This window comes from Apium graveolens, chromosome 1, assembly GCF_009905375.1.
Source record: "Apium graveolens cultivar Ventura chromosome 1, ASM990537v1, whole genome shotgun sequence".
NCBI lineage: Eukaryota > Viridiplantae > Streptophyta > Magnoliopsida > Apiales > Apiaceae > Apium > Apium graveolens.
Window position 1 is genome coordinate 56,710,073 of NC_133647.1, and position 24,463 is coordinate 56,734,535.

At 36.6% G+C, this 24,463-nt stretch overlaps 1 protein-coding gene across 1 annotated transcript in view; it reads right to left on the reverse strand.

The window, feature by feature from the left end:
- Positions 1-6,501: 6,501 nt before the first annotated feature.
- LOC141671929 (dol-P-Man:Man(7)GlcNAc(2)-PP-Dol alpha-1,6-mannosyltransferase-like) overlaps positions 6,502-24,463 on the reverse strand; it is a 236,559-nt gene continuing 218,597 nt past the window's right edge. The window contains exons 9-12 of the mRNA XM_074478418.1: positions 8,896-8,968; positions 7,464-7,529; positions 7,245-7,358; positions 6,502-6,613 (exon numbers count right to left, since the gene is read on the reverse strand). Of these exons, the coding sequence (XP_074334519.1) occupies positions 6,502-6,613; positions 7,245-7,358; positions 7,464-7,529; positions 8,896-8,968 (365 nt within the window). The remainder of the gene's footprint in view (positions 6,614-7,244; positions 7,359-7,463; positions 7,530-8,895; positions 8,969-24,463) is intronic.

Genomic DNA, 24,463 nt, shown 5'->3' on the forward strand with positions numbered 1-24,463 from the left:
CAACATTCTGTACATTATCCAAAGGCAGATTCTGAATTCTTCTTGAGATGCCTTCTTTATCATTCTCATCTTCACTATCATCACAGTATATCTCAATGTTGTCAAATTTGAGTCCTTAATGATGTCCCTCATCTGTTAGTCCATCAATCTTTTTATCATCAAACACAACATGTACAGATTCCATGACAATGTTGGTTCTTAGATTGTAGACCCTATATGATTTTCCAGCAGAATAACCAACAAATATTCCTTCATCAGCCTTTGCATCAAACTTCCCTTTATGATCAGATTGATTCCTTAAGATGTAGCATTTGCAACCAAAGACATGTAGAAAGTTTAAAGTTGGTTTTCTTCTCTTGAATAATTGATAGGGAGTCATGCATTTTGCCTGATTGATTAGAGAAATATTCTGAGTGTAACATGCACAGTTAACAGCCTCAGCCCAAAAATAAGTTGGGAGTTTTGACTCTTCAAGCATTGTCCTTGCAGCTTCAATTAGTGATCTATTCTTCCTTTCCACCACACCATTTTGTTATGGAGTTCTTGGAGCTGAGAACTCATGCATGATCCCAATTTCTTCACAGAACAACTTCATGGTTGAATTCTTGAACTCAGTTCCATTGTCACTCCTAATATTCCTTACTTTGAAATCAGGATGATTGTTGACTTGCTTGATATGATTGATGATGATTTCACTAGCTTCATCCTTTGATCCAAGAAAATAAACCCATGAAAACTTTGAGAAATCATCTACAATCACTAGGCAGTATCTTTTCCTTGAAATTGACAATACATTGACTGGTCCAAAAAGATCCATGTGTAGAAGTTGTAGTGGTTCATCAATTGCAGATTCAAGCTTCTTACTGAATGATACTTTCTTTTGCTTTCCTTTCTGACAAGCATCACACAGTCCATCCCTTGTGAATTCCACTAGAGGCATTCCTCTAACTAAGTCCTTTTTGACTAGATCATTCATTATCTTGAAATTCAAATGGGACAGCTTCTTGTGCCATAGCCAACTTTCAACTGGACTTGCTTTGCTGAGAAGACAAGTAATGGATTCTGCATCTGTAGAGTTGAAATCAGCTAAGTACACATTCCCTTTTCTAACTCCAGTTAGAACCACTTTATTGTCCTTTTTACTTGTGACAATACAGGCTTCAGAATTGAAGGAAACAGTATTCCCTCTGTCACATAGTTGACTGATGCTCAATAAATTGTGTTTGAGACCATCAACCAATGCAACTTAATCAATGATGACATTTTCTTTTGAAATCAAGCCATATCCCATAGTGAATCCTTTGCTGTCATCTCCAAAGGTTATGCTAGGGCCAGCTCTCTCCTTAAACTCTGTGAGCAGGGTGAAATCTCCTGTCATGTGTCTTGAACAACCACTGTCCAAGTACCATAGATTCCTTCTTTGTCCCTGCACACAACAAAATCAATCAAGTTGATTTTGGTACCCAAGTTTCCTTGGGTCCAGCCTTGTTAGTCTTTTCCCTAGACTTCATTCCTCCTGCATCTTTTGACTTAGGTAACTTTGGGTCAACCTTGGTCTCAGATGTGGTCGGTTGAAGTGTAGGGTTAGTCACAGAATCATTTAACACATTTGATTGAATTTGATAAGGCATAGGTTGTGCAAACATGTTATTCCACCTAGGCATATTGTATGGCATTTGAGGCATACTAAATGCAGTAAAATAAGGATTGTTAATATATGGCATGTTTGCAAAATGTGCATGGGGATTCTGGTGAGACATAACAGGCATAGCATGCAGAGGTGACATAGACATGTTAGGCATGGAGGGATTTGAAGGCATGGGAGTATTTTTAACAGATTTGCAATTATCAGATAGGTGATTAACACTTTTACAATGCACACAGCTTTTTCTAGGAGCATACCTATCAGGTGTGTAATTGTTATATTTATTAATCCCTACCTTCCCATTTCTTTTAGATTTTCTTTTAGTTTCCTTCTTATCCTCAACCAACTTAAGCCTATCTTTTAGCTGATCTAAAGTCATGTGTCCTATATTCACCTTACTGACATCTCTGGATGTGCTAGCTCCTTCTTTGACAAAGTTCTTGAGAGTGGAATCATTCTTTTTATTGAGACTTTTATTTTTAAAAGAACTTGCCTGTTTTAATTGATGAGCCTTCAACGGATGCTCCTTTTCTTCCTTCAACGGATAACTTTCATCATCCGTTGATTCCACATCCGTTGGCAATCCATCAATTAATTCTAACTCCTTTTTGTTTTTCTTCCAGGCATCCTCACAGAATGATTCAACTCCCTGAACCTTTGCAATCTGAACACTAACATCCCTAGATGTTTTCCAGACCTTGATTACCTCTTGCTCACTTTCTAACTGTGTAGAAAGAATTTCTACTTTCTTAACAGCTTCTGCTAGTTCACTCTCAACAGTCAAGCATTTAAGTTTTATCTTTTCAAGCTCAATTACCTGATCCTCTAACACAGCATTCCTATCACTTAAAAACACATTATTCTCCTTGATCCTAGTGTTTTCTTTAGCTAGTGATTTAAGGGAAACACGCAAATGATATAATTCATTTATGGCTTCATTGCATTCATGTTTAGAAAGCTGAGAGAGATCAGTAGTAATTACCTGGTTGCTTGATGAACTAGTTTCGTTTTCATCAGAATCAGCCATCAGGGCTAGGTTGACATATTCCACATCATCATCTTCATTTACCCCATCCGCTGCCCAATCATCTTGAGTGAGAAAAGCTCTTTCCTTTTGTTTGAGCAAATTAAAATACTTCTTTTTGTAATCAACTTGCTCAAATTTCTTTTTCTCAGAATTGGGCTTCCTACACTCACTTGCAAATTGTCCACTAATGCCACAGTTGTAACATTTGAACTTTGATTTGTCCACCATGTTTTTGTTTGGCTTAGTGAACTTTGTGTTTTTCCTGAACTTCATTTTTGCAAACCTCCTGGACAGAAAGGCCAAATGTTCTTCAATATCATCAGATTCATCCTGACTGGAATTGTCTTCATCCTCAGCAACTTGCTCTTTACCCTTGCTTGATTCTGATTTGCTTGTGCCAATTTTGAGACTTGGCATTGTCTTCTCCTCATTCCTGGCTTCCATCTTCTCACTGTCAGCTACAAGAGCAACTGTTCCTCCTTTTCTCTTTCCCTTTTCCAACAGCTCATCCTGCTCCATTTCAAGTTCATAAGTCTTCAGAATTCCATATAGTCTTTCAAGTGTGAAGTTCTTATAATCTTGAGAATTTCTCAAAGAGACAGTCATTGGCTTCCATTCCTTTGGCAGAGACCTAAGAAATTTTAAGTTGGAATCCTTGACTTGGTACACTCTACCATACAACTTCAATCCATTCAACAGTTTCTGAAACCTGTTGAAGGTATCATTTAATGATTCACCTTCTTCACAGTGAAAATATTCATACTGTTGAATAAGAAGCTGCATCTTATTCTCTCTGACCTGCTCGGTACCTTCACAGATGATTTGTACAGTATCCCAAACTTCCTTTGCAGTTTGGCTATTGATGACATTGTCAAACATATCTTGATCTAAGCCATTAAATAAAATGTTCATAGCTCTCTTATCCTTGCGGATTTCTTCCATGTCTTCAATAGTCCATTCTGCTTTTGGCTTGGGAATGGACTGTCCAACAACAACTGTTGCAGTAGCAGCTGTGGCTACTTTGTGAGGGATATGAGGACCATTTTCAATACAGTTGATGTAGCTTTCATCTTGAGAAAGAAGATGTAAATGCATCTTCACTTTCCAGTGATGATAATTATCTTTTTCCAGGACTGGGATCTTTACACCAATATCCTTCCTACTCATGATGTTAGCAGGATGATTCTTCTGTGAACTCATGATGTTAGCAGAATAGATCTTTAAACTCTTTGTATGTTAAGAGCTCGCTCTGATACCAATTGTTATTCCCAGTGGACTAACAATGAGATTTACAGAAGGGGGGTTGAATGTAAATCTCAAAACTTTTTTAAGTTTTGAGCAGTTTCTAAGGCTAAGTGTTTGAGTGATCAAATGTGTGTGAATTGCTTGAAGCTGATGCAGATAGATATATATTCAAACACAAATGTAATGAACACAAAGAACTTAAAAACTTTTCTGGTGGATTTGTTGTTCCACCAGAGATGTGTTATTTCAGAAAATCTGTGATTCAAAGAATTAAATCACAGCTGCTTCCTAGTACAAACTAGATGATTTTCTCTTTTGATATTTCTAAATAGCTCAGGAAAATTCATATCTAATTACTAGCTGCTATTTGGTTTATATATCACCAAGTTTACAAGTAAAGACAAACTGTAAAATACAATTGAAAAGATTCTTCACATGTTTCTTCTTCATTTCTCTATCCAATGCAATCTAGGATAATCTGTAAATCCTTGAATACTTCCTTATTTGCATCAGAATGGAAATGCTGCATTTTCTTGATTCCTCCTAAAGGCTTCCACATTCCAGTGTGTCTCTGTCAACCCATGTGCCTCTGTCAGCTTGTGAATTGTCACTATCAACTGCTAATGAACTAAGCATCCGTTGAAACTTTCATCCGTTGATGCCTTATCCGTTGAGGCTTTATCCGTTGAAGCTTTATCCGTTGATGCATTATCAGTTGAAGTCTTTATCCGTTGAAGCACTTATCCGTTGATGGATATTATCCGTTGAAGCATTAGAGACATCCGTTGAAGCTTTGTTTCTTATCCGTTAAAGGTCTTCAATATCCGTTGACACTTCTTCACTTATACAAAATTACAAGGCATGAAATATTTACACTTAGCCCTCCTATTTGTACATCCATTAGTAGTCAACATGACTGATCATTTCCTAACAACGTCTAAGAATTACAGCTTGAAACCAGAGAGTGAAATGTGCTACAATACTAAACTTATTGCTAAGTAAAGCTACTCCTTCAACGGATAGCCAAGATGGTCTTATCCGTTGAGGCTACAAATACTAGATTTCTACTTAAGTGTTTTTCTTAACTTATCATCAAACTAATACACATATATTCCTAACAAGCATGCCAGCAGAACCGAGCATAAAGCTCAGAGTTGATTCAACGAGGGAGTCGGTAAATCCGACACTATTCAAAAGTTTAGTTGGAAGTCTGAGGTACCTAACTTTTACTCGTCCAGATATTATGTATGCAGTTGGATTGGTTAGTAGGTACATGGAGAAGCCAAAGCAAGATCATTTCATGACGGCTAAAAGAATTTTGAGATACATAAAAGGTACGCTAGATCATGGCTTATTTTACACGCATTCTCAAGATTCGAAATTAGTTGGCTACTCAGACAGTGATTATGGCGGTGATTTGGATGACGGAAAAAGCACACCGGGATATGCTTTTCATATCGGTTCAGCAATATTTTCATGGTCATCAAAGAAGCAACAGACAGTTGCCCTCTCAACATGTGAGGCGGAGTACATGGCAGCAGCAGCATGCGCATGTCAGGCTATGTGGCTAGGCTACATATTGGGCGAGTTAAATCTTGCGAAGGAAGGTCCGGTTAAAATTTATGTGGATAATAAATCTGCAATTTCTCTAGCGAAAAATCCAGTATCACACAGTCGGAGCAAGCACATCAATATCAAATATCACTTCATTCGAGAACAGGTGAACGAGAAAATTGTGAAGTTAGTGCACTGCAAGACAGAAGAAAATTTAGCGGATATATTTACAAAGCCGTTGAAGCCGAACGTGTTCTATAAAATGAAAGAGAAGCTTGGAATGCAAAGTCGAGTTTGAGGGGGAGTGTTAGAATTTCAAACTCTTTTAGATTCATTATTAATATAATTAACTTCTTGGAGTAATATGAATGAAAGAAAATAAGAATCACATTAATAGTAATACAGCTATGGAGTTGAAGGTGCATGCATGAACCAGTTGGAGAAATCAATGAGAAAGAATCACTGCAGCTGTAAAATTTCAAAAGAACAATAAAAGTCAAAGAAGGTGGCTATCTAGAAGAATTATTAGTAGAAATGCAAAGCTGGAACCTGGTTGTTAATTAATTATCCCATGAAAAATGGTGGTCTGTAGTTTGACAATCTTTAGGAGCCTGCATGGTAATCTGGTCATACTAGAAGATACAATTGTTGCTGATCGGATAGTCTAGTTTGTAGGCTGTAGTATTAATTAAGGCATGATGTAAGGCATGATGTAAACTCTAAGTCTTAAGCCTATAAATAAGGCATCCTCTGTGTAATATTATGTACTAAGTGAATTGTAAGAGTAAAAAGAAAAGAGCTGTAGCTTCAGAGAGATAAAAAGGCTGAAGCCTGTGAAAGAAAATCTGTTCTATGCTCTATTTATATAATATATATACAAAGTGCGTTGAGTGTGAGTTTTATTATCAAAATAATATAAACATACAGCCTGTGTTCTTGAGTCAAAGAAGTTGTGTAAAGCCCATTCATGTTTCCAACAGTCCTTTCAAGCCAGATCCTGAAAGTATCAATCACTGTAGCATCTGGCTGGCTAGTGAAGGGATTCATTGAATAAACTGCGTAGCAAGTTCGGCTGTCTTTGTAACAAATTTATGGCATTCTCTACTTGGGCACAACCATTAGGTTGCATGCTAATTTCCCACCTTGCATCGACATGGAACTTATATTAAACCTCACAATTTTTGCCCTCAATCCAAGAAAGGACACCACTCTCCAAGACAATAAATCTAAACTAATCATCAGTGTCCAGAAGCTCATGCAGAACTTTAGTACAAACTGGTCGTCGTATAGACATACAGATGTATTTATGGGCTTAAAGGGTCAGAACCAGCTGTAACGATCTCTTCTTCCCATTCGTTCATTCTTCCTTTCTCGCAAGAATGGCACAACATTTTTTGAAATAAGAACAAGTCCATTTGGAGGAACCTTGTATAGCTTAGTCTTTGTTAAGCATATGTAATTTCAACTAAAGCGGATGGACAGTTAACCCTCCTCATTAAGTTTTTTTGTGGTTCAATATTGATGCAGGAGCCTCTTTGTGACACAACAGATTTATGAGCAAGATTTCGAACCTCGGTAACCCCAAAATTTTGGAAACATATCATTGGTGACATTGAGGTCTAATATTGCTGGCTCCTACTGATCCACTCTTTAGCACCAAATGGGATTTCAAGTGAGGGGGCGTAATGACATAAAATTTATAATTATATCGAGTCCTCCAATCACCTTACGATTTCAGAAAAGTTGGTAATCTTACAATATATATATAAAAACCTAGAAAATGTGAAGCTTACCAGTGAAACCTGGGGAAAACCAGTTTGAAGTTGAAGATGCGAGAAACCATTTACAGTAAATAAACACTTGAAACCTCTGATATCGCGGTTCTCACTACATTGAATATGGATGTCAGAGAAGATACTAAGCTCAAGAACTATAACATTGCAGTTCATTGCTGGTAATGTTTTTTAAGAAAAAATAAATATTGGAACTCACTTCAGAAGATACGTAAATTTTCTGTGACGGTATTCATCCAGAGGTATATCCTCTTCTTTAGAATACCTGGACACCAAATCAACCCAAGTACAAATTGTCAAACAAACGTGCAGGTAGGAGATATTAATGATACTAGAACATAATATGGCAATCATCTTAGACTTTGTCAAGAAAGCAAACTCACATAAAAGAACTATGGTGGCTTACATAAGCAAATTGCTCATTCTACAAACATTCAATAAAATGTGATGCATCCAATGCTAATGCAAAAGATGATATTTGAGACATTCCAGTTAGTTAATAAATAATTCATATAGTACATGATTGCTCTGGAATACTATTTGCGGCACAGTAGAAAGATTGGTTTGGAATTCGAGTAGATGGCAGGCATATCACCATCTATTTCACAAAATATGACAGAAGATTGTTATATATTGACGCACATCAAAGATCAAGCCACGTCTGAATTAAGGGGGCGTTTAGTTCGTACTAGGTAAACGGATTGGAGCTTAGAAAGGAAAAGAAGGAGATAGGAAAGAAATAACCCAGAATCATTTCCCCTGTGTGCCTTTGATTTGAAACAGAATGAACAACCCCTAACTTATTTATTTATTCTTTTGAAAAAATCAATATCATTAGATTGATTTTTGTAACGAGTTGAACCCTAAGCAAAAACAAGAACATCTAATTAATACAATCTAGTTACCCATTTCGTTTATACGCATATGAGTGAGTGAATTTGCAGAGTAAACATGTTGATATCTAGATATGATGCACATCAAAGAGAAAGCCACGTCTAAATTAAAGGAGCATTTAGTTCGTATTAGGTAAAAGGAATGGAACTTAAAAAGAGAAATAAGGAAAAGGAAAGGAATAACCCATAATTGTTTTCCCTATTTGGATTTGATTAAAAACAAAATGAAGAATCACTTAAATATTATTTTTTATGAAAAACCTCAATATCATTATATCGATTTGTAACAGGTTCACCCTAAGCAGAAAAAAGTTAGAGAAGAATAGGGACATCTAATTGGGCCGGAGGAATGAACCTATTTCAAGTGGCTCATATCGTACCAGAAAAGCCTATATCGTACCAGAGGGCGGGAGAGAGGGGAGAGAGAGGGGGAAGGGAAGAGAGAGAGGGGGCGAGAGACGGGGGGAGAGAGACGTGGAAGATTTCCTAAACGGTAAAAGTTATTCCTTAGCATTGAGGCCTAGTAAATACCTCTTAACGATCGAGGGTTTAAGGCTCAATGAAGGCTGGGGTGTAAGTATTAATTGACCATTGAGAAAATATAAATATATTCAACCCAATTGTAATCAAAATCAAATTCATCTTTTGCATGAATGGTTACTACGACAACAAAAGGAAACAGTTTACTTAATGACAGTGACAAAGTTTTAGCTAAATTACTGAAATTCATTACTACACCTCCATGGGAAACCATTTTCACAGAATCTGGATACTCCATTCATTGCAGAGAAGGTATCTACGTCAACCCACACTTTTTAGCTAATGATGAAACATAATTTTTCTTTGTCATCTGTACTGTTGGTGACATAACCTGTGTACGTAGAACAAAATTACTTTATATGAAAAAACTAAAGAAATTATAAAAAAAACATATCTAGTTCTACTGACATCAAGAGATTTGTACTGAAAAAGGTGAAAGAGCACAAACAAAAATGCGCAAGATGGTTAATGGGATTGCATTTTAAGACTATTAATCGAAGGCCTAGCTCCACAAACTGTTGAACCAAAGATAAACAAGAGGAATATATGCAAACCATGAAATTTACTACGCTTGGTTTTTATTTAACAAAGTGCGTGTATGTGTGTAGGGAAACAACTTCTGTGGAATTTGACATTACGGCTCTGTTTGGGATTGTTGTTAAAAATTGTTGTGCTGGTAGAAAAAGTGCTGCTGAAAAAAGTGTTGTTGTAAAAATCAGATGACTGTTTTGTAATTTTTTTGATACGTATATGTTTTGATGCAAAAAATTAAAAATAATGATGCTTTTGATAAGGTTTGATGGTGAAATCGACATCTGCTTCCCGCAACAGCTGAAAAACAGCTTTCTCTAAAAGCATGGGGAACTTACTTTCTCTAACAACAGCTTTTAGGCTAAAAGCACTTTTCCGAAAAGCAGCTTTTAAATTTTACCAAACAGTTTTTTAACTGCGCTGTTGTTGCTGTCTGCAACAGCAATACCAAACACACCCTACATTACGATCAGCAACAGCAATATCAAACACACCCTACATTACGATCAAAATTATGATTGATTGATATTCAAGAGTGGTATGTATTGTCCAAGCCCATATGTTTAGACTGCACAAACCAGAATGAACACCTTAATCTGGTGCGGTGGTTTTATCATATATATGATACTGATGCCATGACTCTCAAAGTGAATGCAACCCAACATAGATCACCCTGTTGGTAGCTCTGGCATGATAGTTTTCCTTTGTGCTTGATTTCGAGAACTTCCTATTTAATAAGTGCACCAGGTAATCTGAGGATGACCAATATAGGCTCATATTCTGTGACAGACAGACAGGTACGGTGGGGGTGCAGGGATAGCATGAGAGGATGCTACGTTCCTTATGTCAAAGTTGCAAGGAATATATAGTTATTGTTGCAGGATGGGGAGGGGTTAGTTCATCAGGAGTAAATTTTAAACTGCAGCCAAAGGGATAACAATTCAAATAAGTACCATTTACCAAGGAATAAACCCATCCACACTGACAAAACAAAATAGTTTTAGCAAATAGCTATTCTCATGGATCCCAATTATACTTCAACCTGCCACCCGTCCTGAGATTAAAGTTAATGCGTGTAAGATATTAATTTGGTGTATTCTGCACACCCATAACACAGGGTTGCAAGTTATATATATAGCAGAGTTCATTACAATTTATCACCGGTTGGATATACATGAGATCCACAAATTTAGAGCTACAAATATATCTTGATACAATGAGGAGATAACTATTAACCATAACATTATGTGTTATCATCGTTATCCTTATCTAGAGATTGACTAACTCTAACAGGCCCCCTCAAGCGAAGCGGATGTGAAACAACCGTGAGCTTGTCACGAAGAAGCAGGAACCGAGCACGAGATAAAGGTTTGGTAAGAGCATCATTAATCTGATCTGAGGTGTCAATATGCTGAACAATGAGTTGTTTTTGAGCAACTCTCTCTCGAACAAAGTGAAAATCAATTTCCACGTGCTTAGTTCGAGCATGGAAGACAAGATTCTTGGTGAGAAAAGTGGCACCTAGATTGTCACACCATAGGACTGGTGGTGGAAGTAAACCGATGTGAAGCTCACACAGCAATTGTTGAATCCAAATAGTTTCCGTAGTGGCACATGCAAGGCTTCGAAATTCAGATTCGGTACTCGAACGAGATACTGTATTTTGCTTACGAGAACTCCAAGAGATCAGATTTGGGCCCAAGAAAATACAAAATGCACCTTGAGATCTACGATCATCGGGGCAACCTGCCCAATCAGCATCAGAGAACACTTGAAGAGTAAATGAAGGACATTTCTGAATTAACAAACCATGGGAGATAGTATCCTTCAGGTAGCGTAAAATACGCTTCATAGCCACCCAATGTAATTGTGTAGGAGACTGCATATACTGACAAACCTTGTTAACCACGAAAGAGATGTCAGGTCTCGTAATAGTTAAGTACTGGAGAGCACCAACTATACTCCGATACAATGTTGGATCTGGAAATAATTCACCAATATGGGAACTTAAGCGGGTTGAAGCAGACATAGGAGTGGCTATGGGCTTACACTCTCCCATTTTGGTTCTCAATAATAAATCCTTTATATATTTCTATTGGGACAACATCATGCCAGCAGGAGTTTGTGAAGCTTCAATACCCAAGAAAAAATGAAGAGAGCCAAGATCTTTCAACGCAAATGATAATGATAATGCTTGAATAACCTTTTCTATATCTTCAGATGATGAGCCAGTAATTAATATGTGTCAACGTAAACTAAGACATATGAAACAGAAGAAGAGTTATGCTTAATAAAAAGAGAGACATCAATATGTGATTCCACGAACCCCATTTGAAGTAAACTGTCTAAACCATTCACGAGGTGATTGTCGTAAGCCATATATGAAAGGAATATGTCCTAAGTCCAATCATGTATTAGGATTTAGGAATAAGTTCCTGTGTAATCTGTTTTGATTTCATTGATATTAATAAAAGACTAGTTTTGTTTTTATTACGGGCTTTATCTATTTAAGTGTTTAAATAAGATATACCATAGTTTAGAGTAAAGCTTTTTATGGATTATGATGAGATCATAATAGTGAGACCTAAAAGATGATAACTCTAAACTTAAATAGTTCCTGGTCGTAAGATTACTAACTGGTAATTAATAATCCGCAGAGATCGGTACATACTATGCTTGCTTCATTATGAAGGATGTCTGTTCTCATAGACATTTGTGTGGTGACACTATAGCTAGTATGTAGGTGCTTATTATAGAATAAGTTCACTGAACATGACTCGCCCAGCTGAACAACTGATGGAGTTCACTCACGTGTCAGCAGTTGTTCACATAGTGATAGTTGTACAAGAATCCTTAGATTTGAGGTCATCATAGTCGTCTTGTGTACACTGAACTATGCTTTGGTTTAGTTCTTAGTCTCCAGGAACAATTATTAGGGGTCTACTGGGTATAGGAATTTGTACGCAAAGATAGTGTATGATCAATAAAGGATCTACCCCTTCCAGTGAAGGAAGCGAATGTTCAAGGCTGATCCACTTATGCTAGTTTAGGAATCTCTGGCCAGAGTGAATGAAATTAGAAAGGAGTTTCTAATTTGCATAGAAGTAAGTATTGTAAATGGTAAGCAAGTGATTAAATTAGATAGGCTTGACACGAGATCCATGTCTTGTATTTAATCGGGATATTGTAGGGTAGAAGGAGTTTATTGTACGGTAACTATTCACTGAATAGGTTCTAGGTATTCTAAACAGTGAATTCATATTATCCGGATAGTTGCGATATGCTGAGAAGTATCCCTCACGATGTAGAATTAATGTGATTAATTAATTAATTATATTTAATAAATTAGAGAATTTATATAAATAATGATAAAATAGTTTTATTATTATTTATTTCTACTACCGGCTTAATATTGAACCTACATGGTCACACCATAAAAAGAGAATGATTTAATGGTGGAGGAATTAATTAATAATGGCTAATAATTATTTATTTGTGAAATAAATAATTAATTGGCAAATTTAATAATTGATTAAATGAGATTTAATTGATTATAAATTAATTAAGAAAAGTTCTTAATATTATTAATTAAGGATTTAATTTTTTGGAAATTAAATCAAGAGAGAGAATTATTTCTAAAGTGTTTAGAAAAAGGATTAATAATTAAAAGGTGTTTTAATTATTAATGAGAATAATAAATGGGATAATAATAATAATATTTATGGGAAAATTTCAGCTGAAAATTTTGCCTATAAATATACTATTATAAACCCTATTTTTATTCTAACCCCAAAATTTTATAAAACCTAATTCTCTCCACCTCCTCCTCCTCCTTAACATCGTTTTCTTGGTGGATACCGGTGGAGTGCTTCACGTTTGAGGAGCAGCTGCTAAGGATCTCCGATCGTTGCTCTTGGATCGCATATTAAAGGTTAGTAATCGATCCCTATATTTTTACCACGATTTATATGCTTTTATTTGGATTTTGTATGTGTAAAAGTGCTTTTACATGCTTCCGCTGCGATTAAAATCCAACATTGGTATCAGAGCTTAGGTTGTATGCATATAGATATGTGATAAAAATTTCAGAATTTTATGTGCTTGTATGAATTAATTATGATTTTTACAAGTTATATTATGGATTAATTTTGTCTGATGAGAAATCGTTTCTCATAATAATTTTGAATGTTGATCTGGGTTCTACAAGTGTTGTAGATCGTCTGAGTATTTTTTTCATAATTTTATGATGTATAGATTTTTTATCATGAATTTTTGAATTTGTTGCAATTAAATTCGTAATTAAATAATCATATATATATAAAAATTGTTAGTACGTATATATATATATCTGCTGTGTTGGGTTCTACTGTTGAATGCACGGAAGAAAAGGTACAGAAAAGACAGTCAGGACGGCGACACGCTAATCGAGAAAAGGCGGCGACTCACAGCAAAGGGAAGGACCGCGCGACTAGCGTTCACGTACGGCGCGTGCCGGACACGCGCTGGTCAAAGGTCAGACGGATGCTGACGTCATCAGATGACGTCATGCTGACGTCAGCACAGGGGTTCGGGCGCGTGGGGAACAGTCACACACGCGCCTGACAGTGCGTGTGCACGTGGCCGCGCGTGGGGAAACTTCTTTCGGCGCGTGAGGGCGCGTGCGAGCTCAGAATAGGGCGATTTTGGTGCCGTTGGATTCGTCTTTTCGAGACGCTTCTAATGGTATATTATATGATATTTTATGAAATTATTTCGAACTGTTTATAGCTAACATAAGTGTTTTTAAGCTGTTTTTGACTGTTTTAATTGCTTTTAAATGCTTCATGTGATACATAGAGATGTATAATGCTTAGACTAATGTGCTAGATGATATAACATGCCTACCTTGATGTTTATTCATGTTTATATATGTGATATATGCTTAGTTTATCATGCGATGATAGATTTAGGTGAACTTAAATGAACATAAGGCGCTTGTTAGACAATCTAGTATAGTGAAATTGTTTCATAACCTTAAGAATAATATTATGAATACAATCATGAGATTCTTGTGTTTATGAAACACGTAATTGAATATGAATTTTCAATATGAGAGAAAGGATGATTCTGTCAACAACAGATTTTTATCTGTAAGAAAGGGTTATTAAGTGACGCCTCTTGACAATGCTCCACCCGATCTGGGAATCATCTGATTATTGATTATTGATTTGAAATATTTAATTGAAAAGGAAGAATCTCTTTATAATATGATTATGATTGTAACGTAATATAATCCCTCTAAAATTAAATAATATCAAGTAGTAATTGGCCAATGACACAACGGGCTTGTGTCTGTCATAGCCTTCCAACATGATAGAAAAGTAGTTCTTATTTTTGAATCATTGTCGTTTCGTGCTACAGCCGAGGGCTTTGATTTCGAAATAAGAAATAATTGTCTATAACATAGAGATGTGTATATTGAATAACAATCTAAAGGTCGTTACGTGCCACAGCCGTGGGCCTTTGGGGACTGATTCAATTGTATAGAATGTTGGGTTAGACTTGACTTAGAATATTGACTTTGTCGTGCCACAGTCGTGACTCAATTATTCAAGAGGCTAAAGTTTGATTAGGGAATAACATTAGATGTAATTGACAAGAGTTGTCTGCCTATTGAACATTACATGGCTGTTCGTGCCACAGCCGGGGTTGTGTAATGGAATGTAGGATCCCTATTCCCACTAGCATTATGAATGCTTAATTTTTCACGTAGGGGGTTGAATAAATTAGATAAACTAGTGGGAGCCACTTATGAATAAAGACCCGATTCATATAGTGATTTGAAATGAAATTGAATATTTGCTAAGTGTTGTTATGTGTTTATCATTTACAGATTTACAATATACATTATGTCTTCTACACTATCACTCAGGAGCGTACTGGATGCTCACAAGTTGACTGGTCCTAATTATGCTGACTGGCTTCGAAACTTGAGAATTGTTCTCAGGATTGAGAAGCTGGAATACGTGATTGACTCACCTAAGCCTACTGAACCTGCTAGTGATGCACATAATGATGAACATGTTGTGTATCGTAAGTGGATAGATGATGCAAATGTTGCTCAATGCATCATGCTAGCTTCCATGAACATTGAGCTACAGAAGCAACATGAGCATATGGATGCTCACACTATCCTCATGCATCTACAAGAGTTGTATGATGTGGCGGGGATGACAGCTCGATATGAGATATCGAAGGAGCTGTTCGGTTGTAGGATGTCTGAGGGATCATCTGTGAATGACCATGTACTTAAGATGATCAATTTGATTGAACGTCTTGGACAACTTGGTTTTGCCATGGATGGGGAGCTGAGCCAAGACTTGGTCTTGCAATCGCTTCCGAGTTCGTTCTCGCAGTTTGTTGTGAACTTTCACATGAATAAGTTGGATGTCAGCCTGCCTGAACTCCACAACATGTTGAAGACTGCGGAATCGAATTTTCCCCCTAAGAAGAGTTCTGTTCTTCTAATTGGTGAAGGTTCCAATCCTAAGAAAAGGAAGAGAAACTCTTCCAAGAAGAAGAAAGTAGGTGAAGAAAAGCCGGTTCCACCAAAAGCTGAAGACCCCAAGAGCAAAGTTGTTTGCTTTCACTGTAACAAGGTGGGGCACTGGAAGAGGAACTGCAAGGTTTACCTTGCAGAATTGAAGAAGAAGAAGGGTAGTGAGAATGCCGCTTCTGATTTAGGTATGTTCATGATAGAAGTGAATATGTCATTAAGCCAAATTTCTACTTGGGTATTATGTAACACCCCCAGATCCGGGGTCGGGGATCCGGGTCGTCACGGTCTTTCTTTCCACAATATCACTTCACTTAATTAATAAATAACCTTATGCAGTGACCCCACACTAACACACACCACAACCCGTTATAGTCTCAGAGATGAAATTTAAATAAGTACAAGTCTTTGAATCCACAATTTAAAAGTTATTACAACCCAAAATGATTACTTGATAAATTTACAGTTAATTGCCATTATCTGCCACAAGTTATAATTATACATAATTGATTCTCGAAAGTAGATGGTCTGATCTACAATAGATCTACCTCTGCAGCTATAGCAGCTACAACATCAACGGGAAGACGCAGGACGCTTCCCACGCGCTTGCGCTGGGTCTGCTGGAGTCTGGCCATCTTTCCTAACTGTTGTTGTGTGATGAAGAAATAAAGCAAGGGTGAGCAGCAAGCCCACCAAAATAATATGTATAATGATTAACAATATATGAGTCTTCTCATAGTACTCATGAAAGTCTTGGTCAAAAGAAATGAACCAAGTTTGATATCATAATGCGATGAAGTCGCAAAATATTCAGTATATATACATATATACTTTTCAAAATATTGGAAGTCCTCTTCCATGCATAATACACACAGAGTTCCAGTGTATAACTGTATAAAAATATCGTTGCAAGGTGATCTCATATATCTAACCTTGTCTCAACATTATTCTGAAAATCTTTATCATGCATAAGATAATAATTTACTAGATATAAGTTTAAAAGATGAAGTTACCAGATACTCCAATATACTTATATCTTTTCCAAATACTACTTGAACTACCACCGTTCAAGTTATAATTAGTTCAAAAGTTCATCACATAGATGAGACTACAAGATAATACTTGAATAGATTCAACCTTTAAAATATCATCAAAATAAAATGAAGTTATGAGATACTTCATTTGATGCAAACATTATTTTGAAAACTTGACCCTGCCAACACTCAACAATCGCCCAACCGTAGCCTTTCTATCGAAGTGCTTTGGGTAGTGTTGCAGAAATATCCAATTGGATGATGAACTCATTACGGGAGTTTACCGCGCCAGGAAGACCACTTACGATGATCAGTCGTAGTAGTACAACCCCACCATTTTCTACATGTAGAGGAGAACCTGTCGGATTTACTTGTCAACCGAACACTGAACTCCTAAGGAATGGACCGCCTTAGCGGAACTTCCAGGCCATTTGGGCCAATATAATAAGGCTGGGCCGGCGCTACTCGACCACTTACGCCACTCCTAGTTCAGATGAAATCCATGACTCTGAAACGTAAAGCTCGTTTCCCCCTTTCCCCAAGTAGAAACTTGTTGATACGGCTCCACCAAGAAGTCGTACCTAGTTGGAAAGGAAAACTCACCGATATTTCCCAGGCGATGCCTGTTAATGGATTAACTTGTTCCAAGAATTTTACTTCCCGAATATTGGGTAAGTAATCAAAAACTCTTTTACCAAGACAGCAACCTTGTTGCGAATATAAAACACACCACCGAGCCGGATCCCCCAGGTTTTGAGCGAGTATTTAAATCCCCTTTTTAAAAGGAAGATCTTAAATATAAAAATAGTTTTGGGATCCGCTCTAACTTTTGAAAATCATTTTAAAGACTCGAAAACACTTTAAAGAGTGTTTGGAGTAAAACTGATTTAATGAAGTAAATCAGTCCCCAGAATATTTAGAAAATGTCTGAATATTATTATTTAAATAATATTCCCATAAAAAAATAATCTTTATAAAATAATTGAAGTAGAAGTATTAAAACTTATACTTGAAATGAATAGCAAATAATCAAAGATATACTTATACGAAAGTAATATCTTTATTTGAATAATCAAAAATAAGTTTGATTATCGACACCTTATTCTTTAATAAAATAAAGAATATATCTCAGCAAATAATCGGAGTCATAGATCCTCAAATGAATATTCAAATAATATTCAATAAATAAAATAAGCTGAGTCATAATACCTCGAATGAATATTATAAATAATATTCATTAAATAAAATAAAGGAGTCATACATCCTCAAATGAATGTCCAAGTAATATCCAATAAATAATGTAAAGGAGTCATACGCCTTCGAATAATATTCGAAATAATATTCAATAATAAAATAAAGTTAAAGTTATCGAATAAACCTTATTCGATTAATAGTTTTAAAAACTATATCCATATATATATATATAAATAAATATATATATATATAATATACTCGGGAACATCGAATCCCGGTTTAGAAATATGTTCACCTTTTATCCCCTATACTAAGGGTATACGCAACTACTTGCTTATTTCTAGCATAGGTATTATGCAACTATAAGTATTGAAATCAACAGATAGATAACCAGATTACGAAACAGACATGCATATATACCATATTAGCATGCTCCAATATATCGCAAAATTTGCTAATAACAATCATGCAATATCACAAGATAATGCATATACATATATTTACATCACAACAACAGTATAACGGGTAGAAAACTTGCCAGAGCGACTGGGGTTACGAATGGCTCGGGACGAGTCTGGTAACCTATAAACAACAAGTAAGTTGGAATTAAACCAAAGTCACTTGTAAATCTATACTTTAACTAACTTAGACTCTAACGCTTGTTTTGCGCTCACTGATTCGCTTAAGCCACTCGGGTACCCTCGGCTCCACCATTTTTAATAATTTAACCTTTACGAGTTTTAAAGCGATTCCTTCGCGAGTGTCTTACCAACTGCCTAACACACTTACCATAAATGTTTCATACATTAATTAACCCTTTTTGGTCTTTAACCTATGTTTCGAAGTAAGGCGAGGGAAAAAGTTTCGTTCACAAAACGCCGTTACTTGAAACGGTCGTTTCTCCTAAACCGTGCATCGGAATCGAACGAACTACATATCAAAACGAAGCTCGTAACATGAGCTATCTAAACATGGCAGTGGTCATAATCTAGCAGGGGGTTCTCGGGTCCTAATGCTATGCACAAAAACAGTCCAAAGAAAATCGGACGTTACGACGGCTATGTTTACGCGATTTCCCAATTTTAAGCCATTCAAAACCAACCACAAATCAACCCCAAATCAATCACACAACCAATATCCCTCCAAACCACATCATAACAGCCCCAACAAATCCACATTAACCATTTATACTTATTCCTCACATGAACTAAAAGCTTTACTTAGGTTCTTTAACTAATTACCAAGATTTACAACTCCAACAATGCAACAAAACCAACTAATCTCTACAAACTCAACCAAACTTCAACCAATCAAGCATCATGCTTCACATATGCTATATCAAACACATTCAATCCTAATTACTCAAAACTAAAGCTAGGGTTTGTAGTTTATACCTTCCTTGAAGTGGTGGGTGGAGCTAGGAAGCCTTAAGAAGCTTTGAGAAGTCTTAAGAATGCTTGGATCTTCAAGAAAACAAGAAAAAGTTCAAGTTAAAAACTTGAAAACACTATTCATTGTCTTCTTCTTTGATTAAATGAAGAAGATTGAGAAGGAATTAATGGCTTAAACTCATGATATAGTCCTAACTAAGCATGAAGATGATTAGGGAATTATCTTACCAATTTAGGAAGCTTGGATCTTGGATTTTGAATTTCTCTTGCCTTTTGAATAGTGAAAAGCCGTGAGCAATGAAGAACAAAGCCTTGGTTGCTTTTGATTTTTGATGAAAATGATTTTACTTGGCTTGGTTGATTGGTTTTTGTGCTTGCTTTAGTCAATTACCTTCTTGCCCTTGGATTTGTGTGGTTACAAAGCCACCACACCTCCTTCCTTCCCATGTCATGCTTATGTCATCCTCATGATGTCATCCTCACTTCCTTGTCCTCTTTCTATTGGTTGGATGACATCATTCCCACTAATCCCTTTGATTAACTTCCTAATCGTTTGCCTAATGACCGCTGATCTGTTATACGGTTCGCTTAACTTTCGTTCTCGTTTATCGTTTGAAGGATCATACCCGGGATCTTATTACTTAGGTTCCCTTAACCTTTCTCAATACATTATATTCCTTTTTATGATCCTCTATTATAATCCTTTACTTTAAATCCTTTTTATCCTGTTACCTTATACTCAATTCTCTCCGTATCTTGTGGATTTCCGGGAAAAACCAAAGTGTTCGGAATTGGATTCTGACGATCTTTACATACACTTATATACTTCATAGAGTACTAATAATACCCCATAAGATCAATAACAGAACCCCTACATAGCGTGGCATGAAAAGTTTTCTCGTTCAGCAAAAACACTATTCATAAGGGTTTCAAAATTTCTCAAAAATTGGGGTTATTACAGTCTCCCCTCCTTAAAAGGATTCCGTCCCGGAATCAGATAGAAAACAAATGGGGATACTTTCTTAGCATTACACTTTCTAACTCTCGAGTCAATTTTCCCACATTGTGGTTCTACCACCAAACTCTGCCTAGTTTGATAATCCTTCTCCTAAGCACTTGTTCCTTTTCACTCTATAACCCTTCCTGGTTGCTCCATATAGGTTACGTCGGGTTGCATATCTATGCGCTCATATGCCCCTATTTATCTGGCATCTGAATTACACTTCCTTAACATTGATACGTGAAACACGTTACGACCTGCTACATGTTCGGGGTTAGGGCTAGCTCATATGCTAACTTCCCAAACGTCTTAATATATCCAAGGGTCCAACAAATTGTAGTCTTAGCTTTCCTTTCTTTCCGAACCTCATCAATCCTTTCCAAGGGGTACCTATAACATTACTAGGTCCCCTATTTCATACTCTTTATCCTTTCGTGTCAAATCAACATACTTATCATGTCCATCTTGGGCTACTACCAGCCGTCCTCTGATTAGATCTATCATATCCTTGGTCCTTTGGACTACTGCGGGTCCGAGCATCTTGCGCTCTACAACTTCATCCTAACATAAGGGAGATCGACATTGTCTTCCCTCAAGGATCTCATAAGACGATATCTCAATACTGACATATGATCTATTGTCATAAGAAAACTCAATCCGCGTTATGTGATCATTCAAATTTCTTTCAAGTCTATTGCACAGACTCTCATTATAGCTTCTAGATTTATAGCTTTTGCTTATTAATACCCATTCTTTTCCAGTTCGTTATCGCTATCACCTTCGGTTCCTAATATTATACTGGTTATACTTTTGCTCGTTAGCGTTCTATAACCTTTTAATAACCACGTCAACCTTAGTATCACGAATGTGTTTCCATTCCGCATACTACCACCACTTTATTACTCCTTTTTCAGTTGTTTCTATTTTCCAAAATTTGATCAATCAAATAGAAGTAAAGGAATTTGTTGAGAGATCACTATGATCATGAACACTTGTTATATCGCATAGTTAGTACAGAAGGTGGCCAGCCTTTAGTACTTGACAAGCAACTAAACAATAGATGGTATCCTACTAGGCTTCTATCACAAAGATAGATAGTCATTCGGCAATACCTCCCCTTCTGGAAGGGTTGTTCTTCTCAGCTTACATGAAATGAAAAGAAGAGAAAAGAACGAATTGAAGAGAATTGTATATATGAAAAAAATATACAGCCACAAAATATCTGGCTTGGAACCTACCTCTGAACTATAGAGGTTTGTCATAGGAGAACAAAACATATATGTATTTATATCAACATCAAGTATTATAGCATCGCATTTCACGTGCCTAAATATTTTCGCTATCCCGTCCATCATTCTATGGACCCATGCTCTTCCTCGAGCTTATACACAATCACCTTTGAAACTCCCTCGATTCCGAAAATCGAATCTGGGATCTCATTCTAGATATCATCGTTACTAGAGTTCTATGCTTGCACCGCAACCTTCCTCGTATAATAATACGACTCTCTATTGGTAAGAAAGAATAAATATACAATAGGTAGATACTCTACTTAATTAGTCTATCAATGATAACTTATACACTACCACGACCCGATTAGTGGTACTCAATCTCAACACCCATTCCAATACAACTCTCACGGTTGTAATCAGCGCAATACTCGCAGAATCATTGCTGCCTTACTATGGTCCACCACTGACCTACTGTAGTCATTCATTTTCCATGAAGTCTTAATAGCTAACCATACGGAGTCCATACATCTCATATCAAATTCTTCTAAGGAGGTAACATAGTCACCATTCAGGATTCATGGAGTACACTCCTGATTCTGACATACATACATGACATGAAGCAGATAAAATTGCAGAAGAGTTTCAATCAAAGCAACAATAGCAGGTTAATACCATTCTTAATCATATGCCTTAAATAGAAGACTTACTCAAAGGTTCGTCTAGTCCTTTTTGAAACATGGTCCTGGCTTATCTCAAGATAGGACCTTCTAAGATAGATAGCCCGTTCATGGCGATTACGCAAATTAAACCTTTACCAACTACTATTACGGTCGGGTATTGCACAGTCATCAGAAGGAATGTCAATCTTCCAAACCATAATACAACCTTCACAGCTTTAACCATCATCACTGTATTCCTCTCGCACGAGCGCCTATAATTATCCTCTTACCTTTAAAGTGTCGGCCACCTCTTTGGCCTTTCCTGATAGTAAAATTTCCTTACAGTCAATGTCACATTAACCACCTCCAATAAATTTCTACCTTATTTCAATCACAGCTTATGTGAAAATGCTTTCCTTAAAATCTGATGAGTAAAAAAAAATCACCATTTTTTCCATAAGTTATTGCCTCAGTCTTTAGAGGTTAATCACTGTCAAGACTGACTCTCGATCATACTTAGAACATCTTCTATCTTAAGTCCTAATTGCCCTGAACAATTTCGACCATTACTGGTTCGATCCATACCTTCTCGTGGTTTAACACGTGCCTCACTTGGCATCAATATAATTACGTCATATTTCCTTTATCAACATTTTTATTCTTGAGAATTTCGAATATTTCCTTTCTCCTTGTAAAACCTCTAAGGTTATCCTTCAATCGTTCCTCCTGTATTCCCTAGATACAGGGCATATCACAATACCATTTACTAATAGTAGAACCATTGTCTATATACTTCTGAAAAATTTCTCCACTGATTCTTAAAGGTTGTTGCTACCTTAACCCTTTCCCAATCATATTGTCAAAACTCATACTGTCCCTATTAAGGGTGAAATTCCAACCTTTATAAATTCCCCTAGGATTCATTTTAAGTTACCGATGTTCTATCCTTAATTCCACCTTTAAAAGGTACCTGCATCCTTTCGTGGATAAATCAAGTCATATATCCCTGATAAGGGTGTCTTATTCAATCATTCCCACCTCGATAGTCTATACCTAACTTCATAATAGCATCATTATTCAAATTGAGGTCAATCCATATGGCCTCCAAAAGATAACAATGGTCATCTGCTTTTCTTTCCTGATTTGGTAATGATCACATGGATGATCTGGAAGATATTGGTCGCGTTCAACGTGAACTTCTTCTTAATAAATCCTTATTTACTTTTGTTGTTTATCTCAACAGTCATCTCAATGTTGGGATATCTTTCATACCTGGCGTCCCCTTTCCTGGGTATCAAGCCACCGGTCTTACACTTCACATTCTTGAAGGTCACTTCCTTCATCCAATTTTCTTAATTTCTTACTTTCTTGTCTCCTCAGTCTATCCGCGTCTCATTATTTATCCTTCGAACTATCTCAAGGTTTCTTCGAATCCTCCCAACTTACAGGGGATAATATATATGTATCTCTTATGCCCTCAACCATCAATTTTAACTCATGGTGAATCACCCTCATCCTGACGATTACATACTCTTCTATTTCTATTTCTACGAGTCTTTAGGGTTTCCTCATACCCAACTCCCTTATCATTCCTCAAACTCTCTTGCCTTTATATTCCTTTCTCTTATCGTTATTTCATGAACCAACACAACATAAGCATTGATTTCAAACATCCCGTCATTCTGGATTCGTGTCTTCAGAACGAATCTTGATAACTTTTATAACTTAGATTCATAATTCATCATACTCGTCTGCCTTTGTTCTGGCTCTAAAGCTTTTACACTATTCCATAACCTTGGGAATTACTTTCCCGAAAACAATTGGCTGAACTTTAATCAGTTTATTATAATCTCTTGCTCCGTGCCTTCCTTGGCCTTTCACCAGTAGGTGGTCTCTCTCTCTTAGGAGGGTGAGTGATAAAAACAGTCTTTTGTGATTCGTCAATCATTTAGAATCTCAAATGATTCCTATATTTCCTTTAGCCAGGCTCTTGCCTCGACTAGGTCAACCTGTTCCTTGGAACTCTGAGAGCTTAACGATTTAAAGGTCATGAAAGAATTTTCTGCCGCATTGTCCCCTCAGGGTGGTGGTTGGGGATAATAGTCTAAGTTCTCTTTAGGCAGGTCCATGAATTGCCGTATAGGAGTACCGTCTCGGGTCTCCTTTCCTTACTCGACTTTCCGTTTCCTT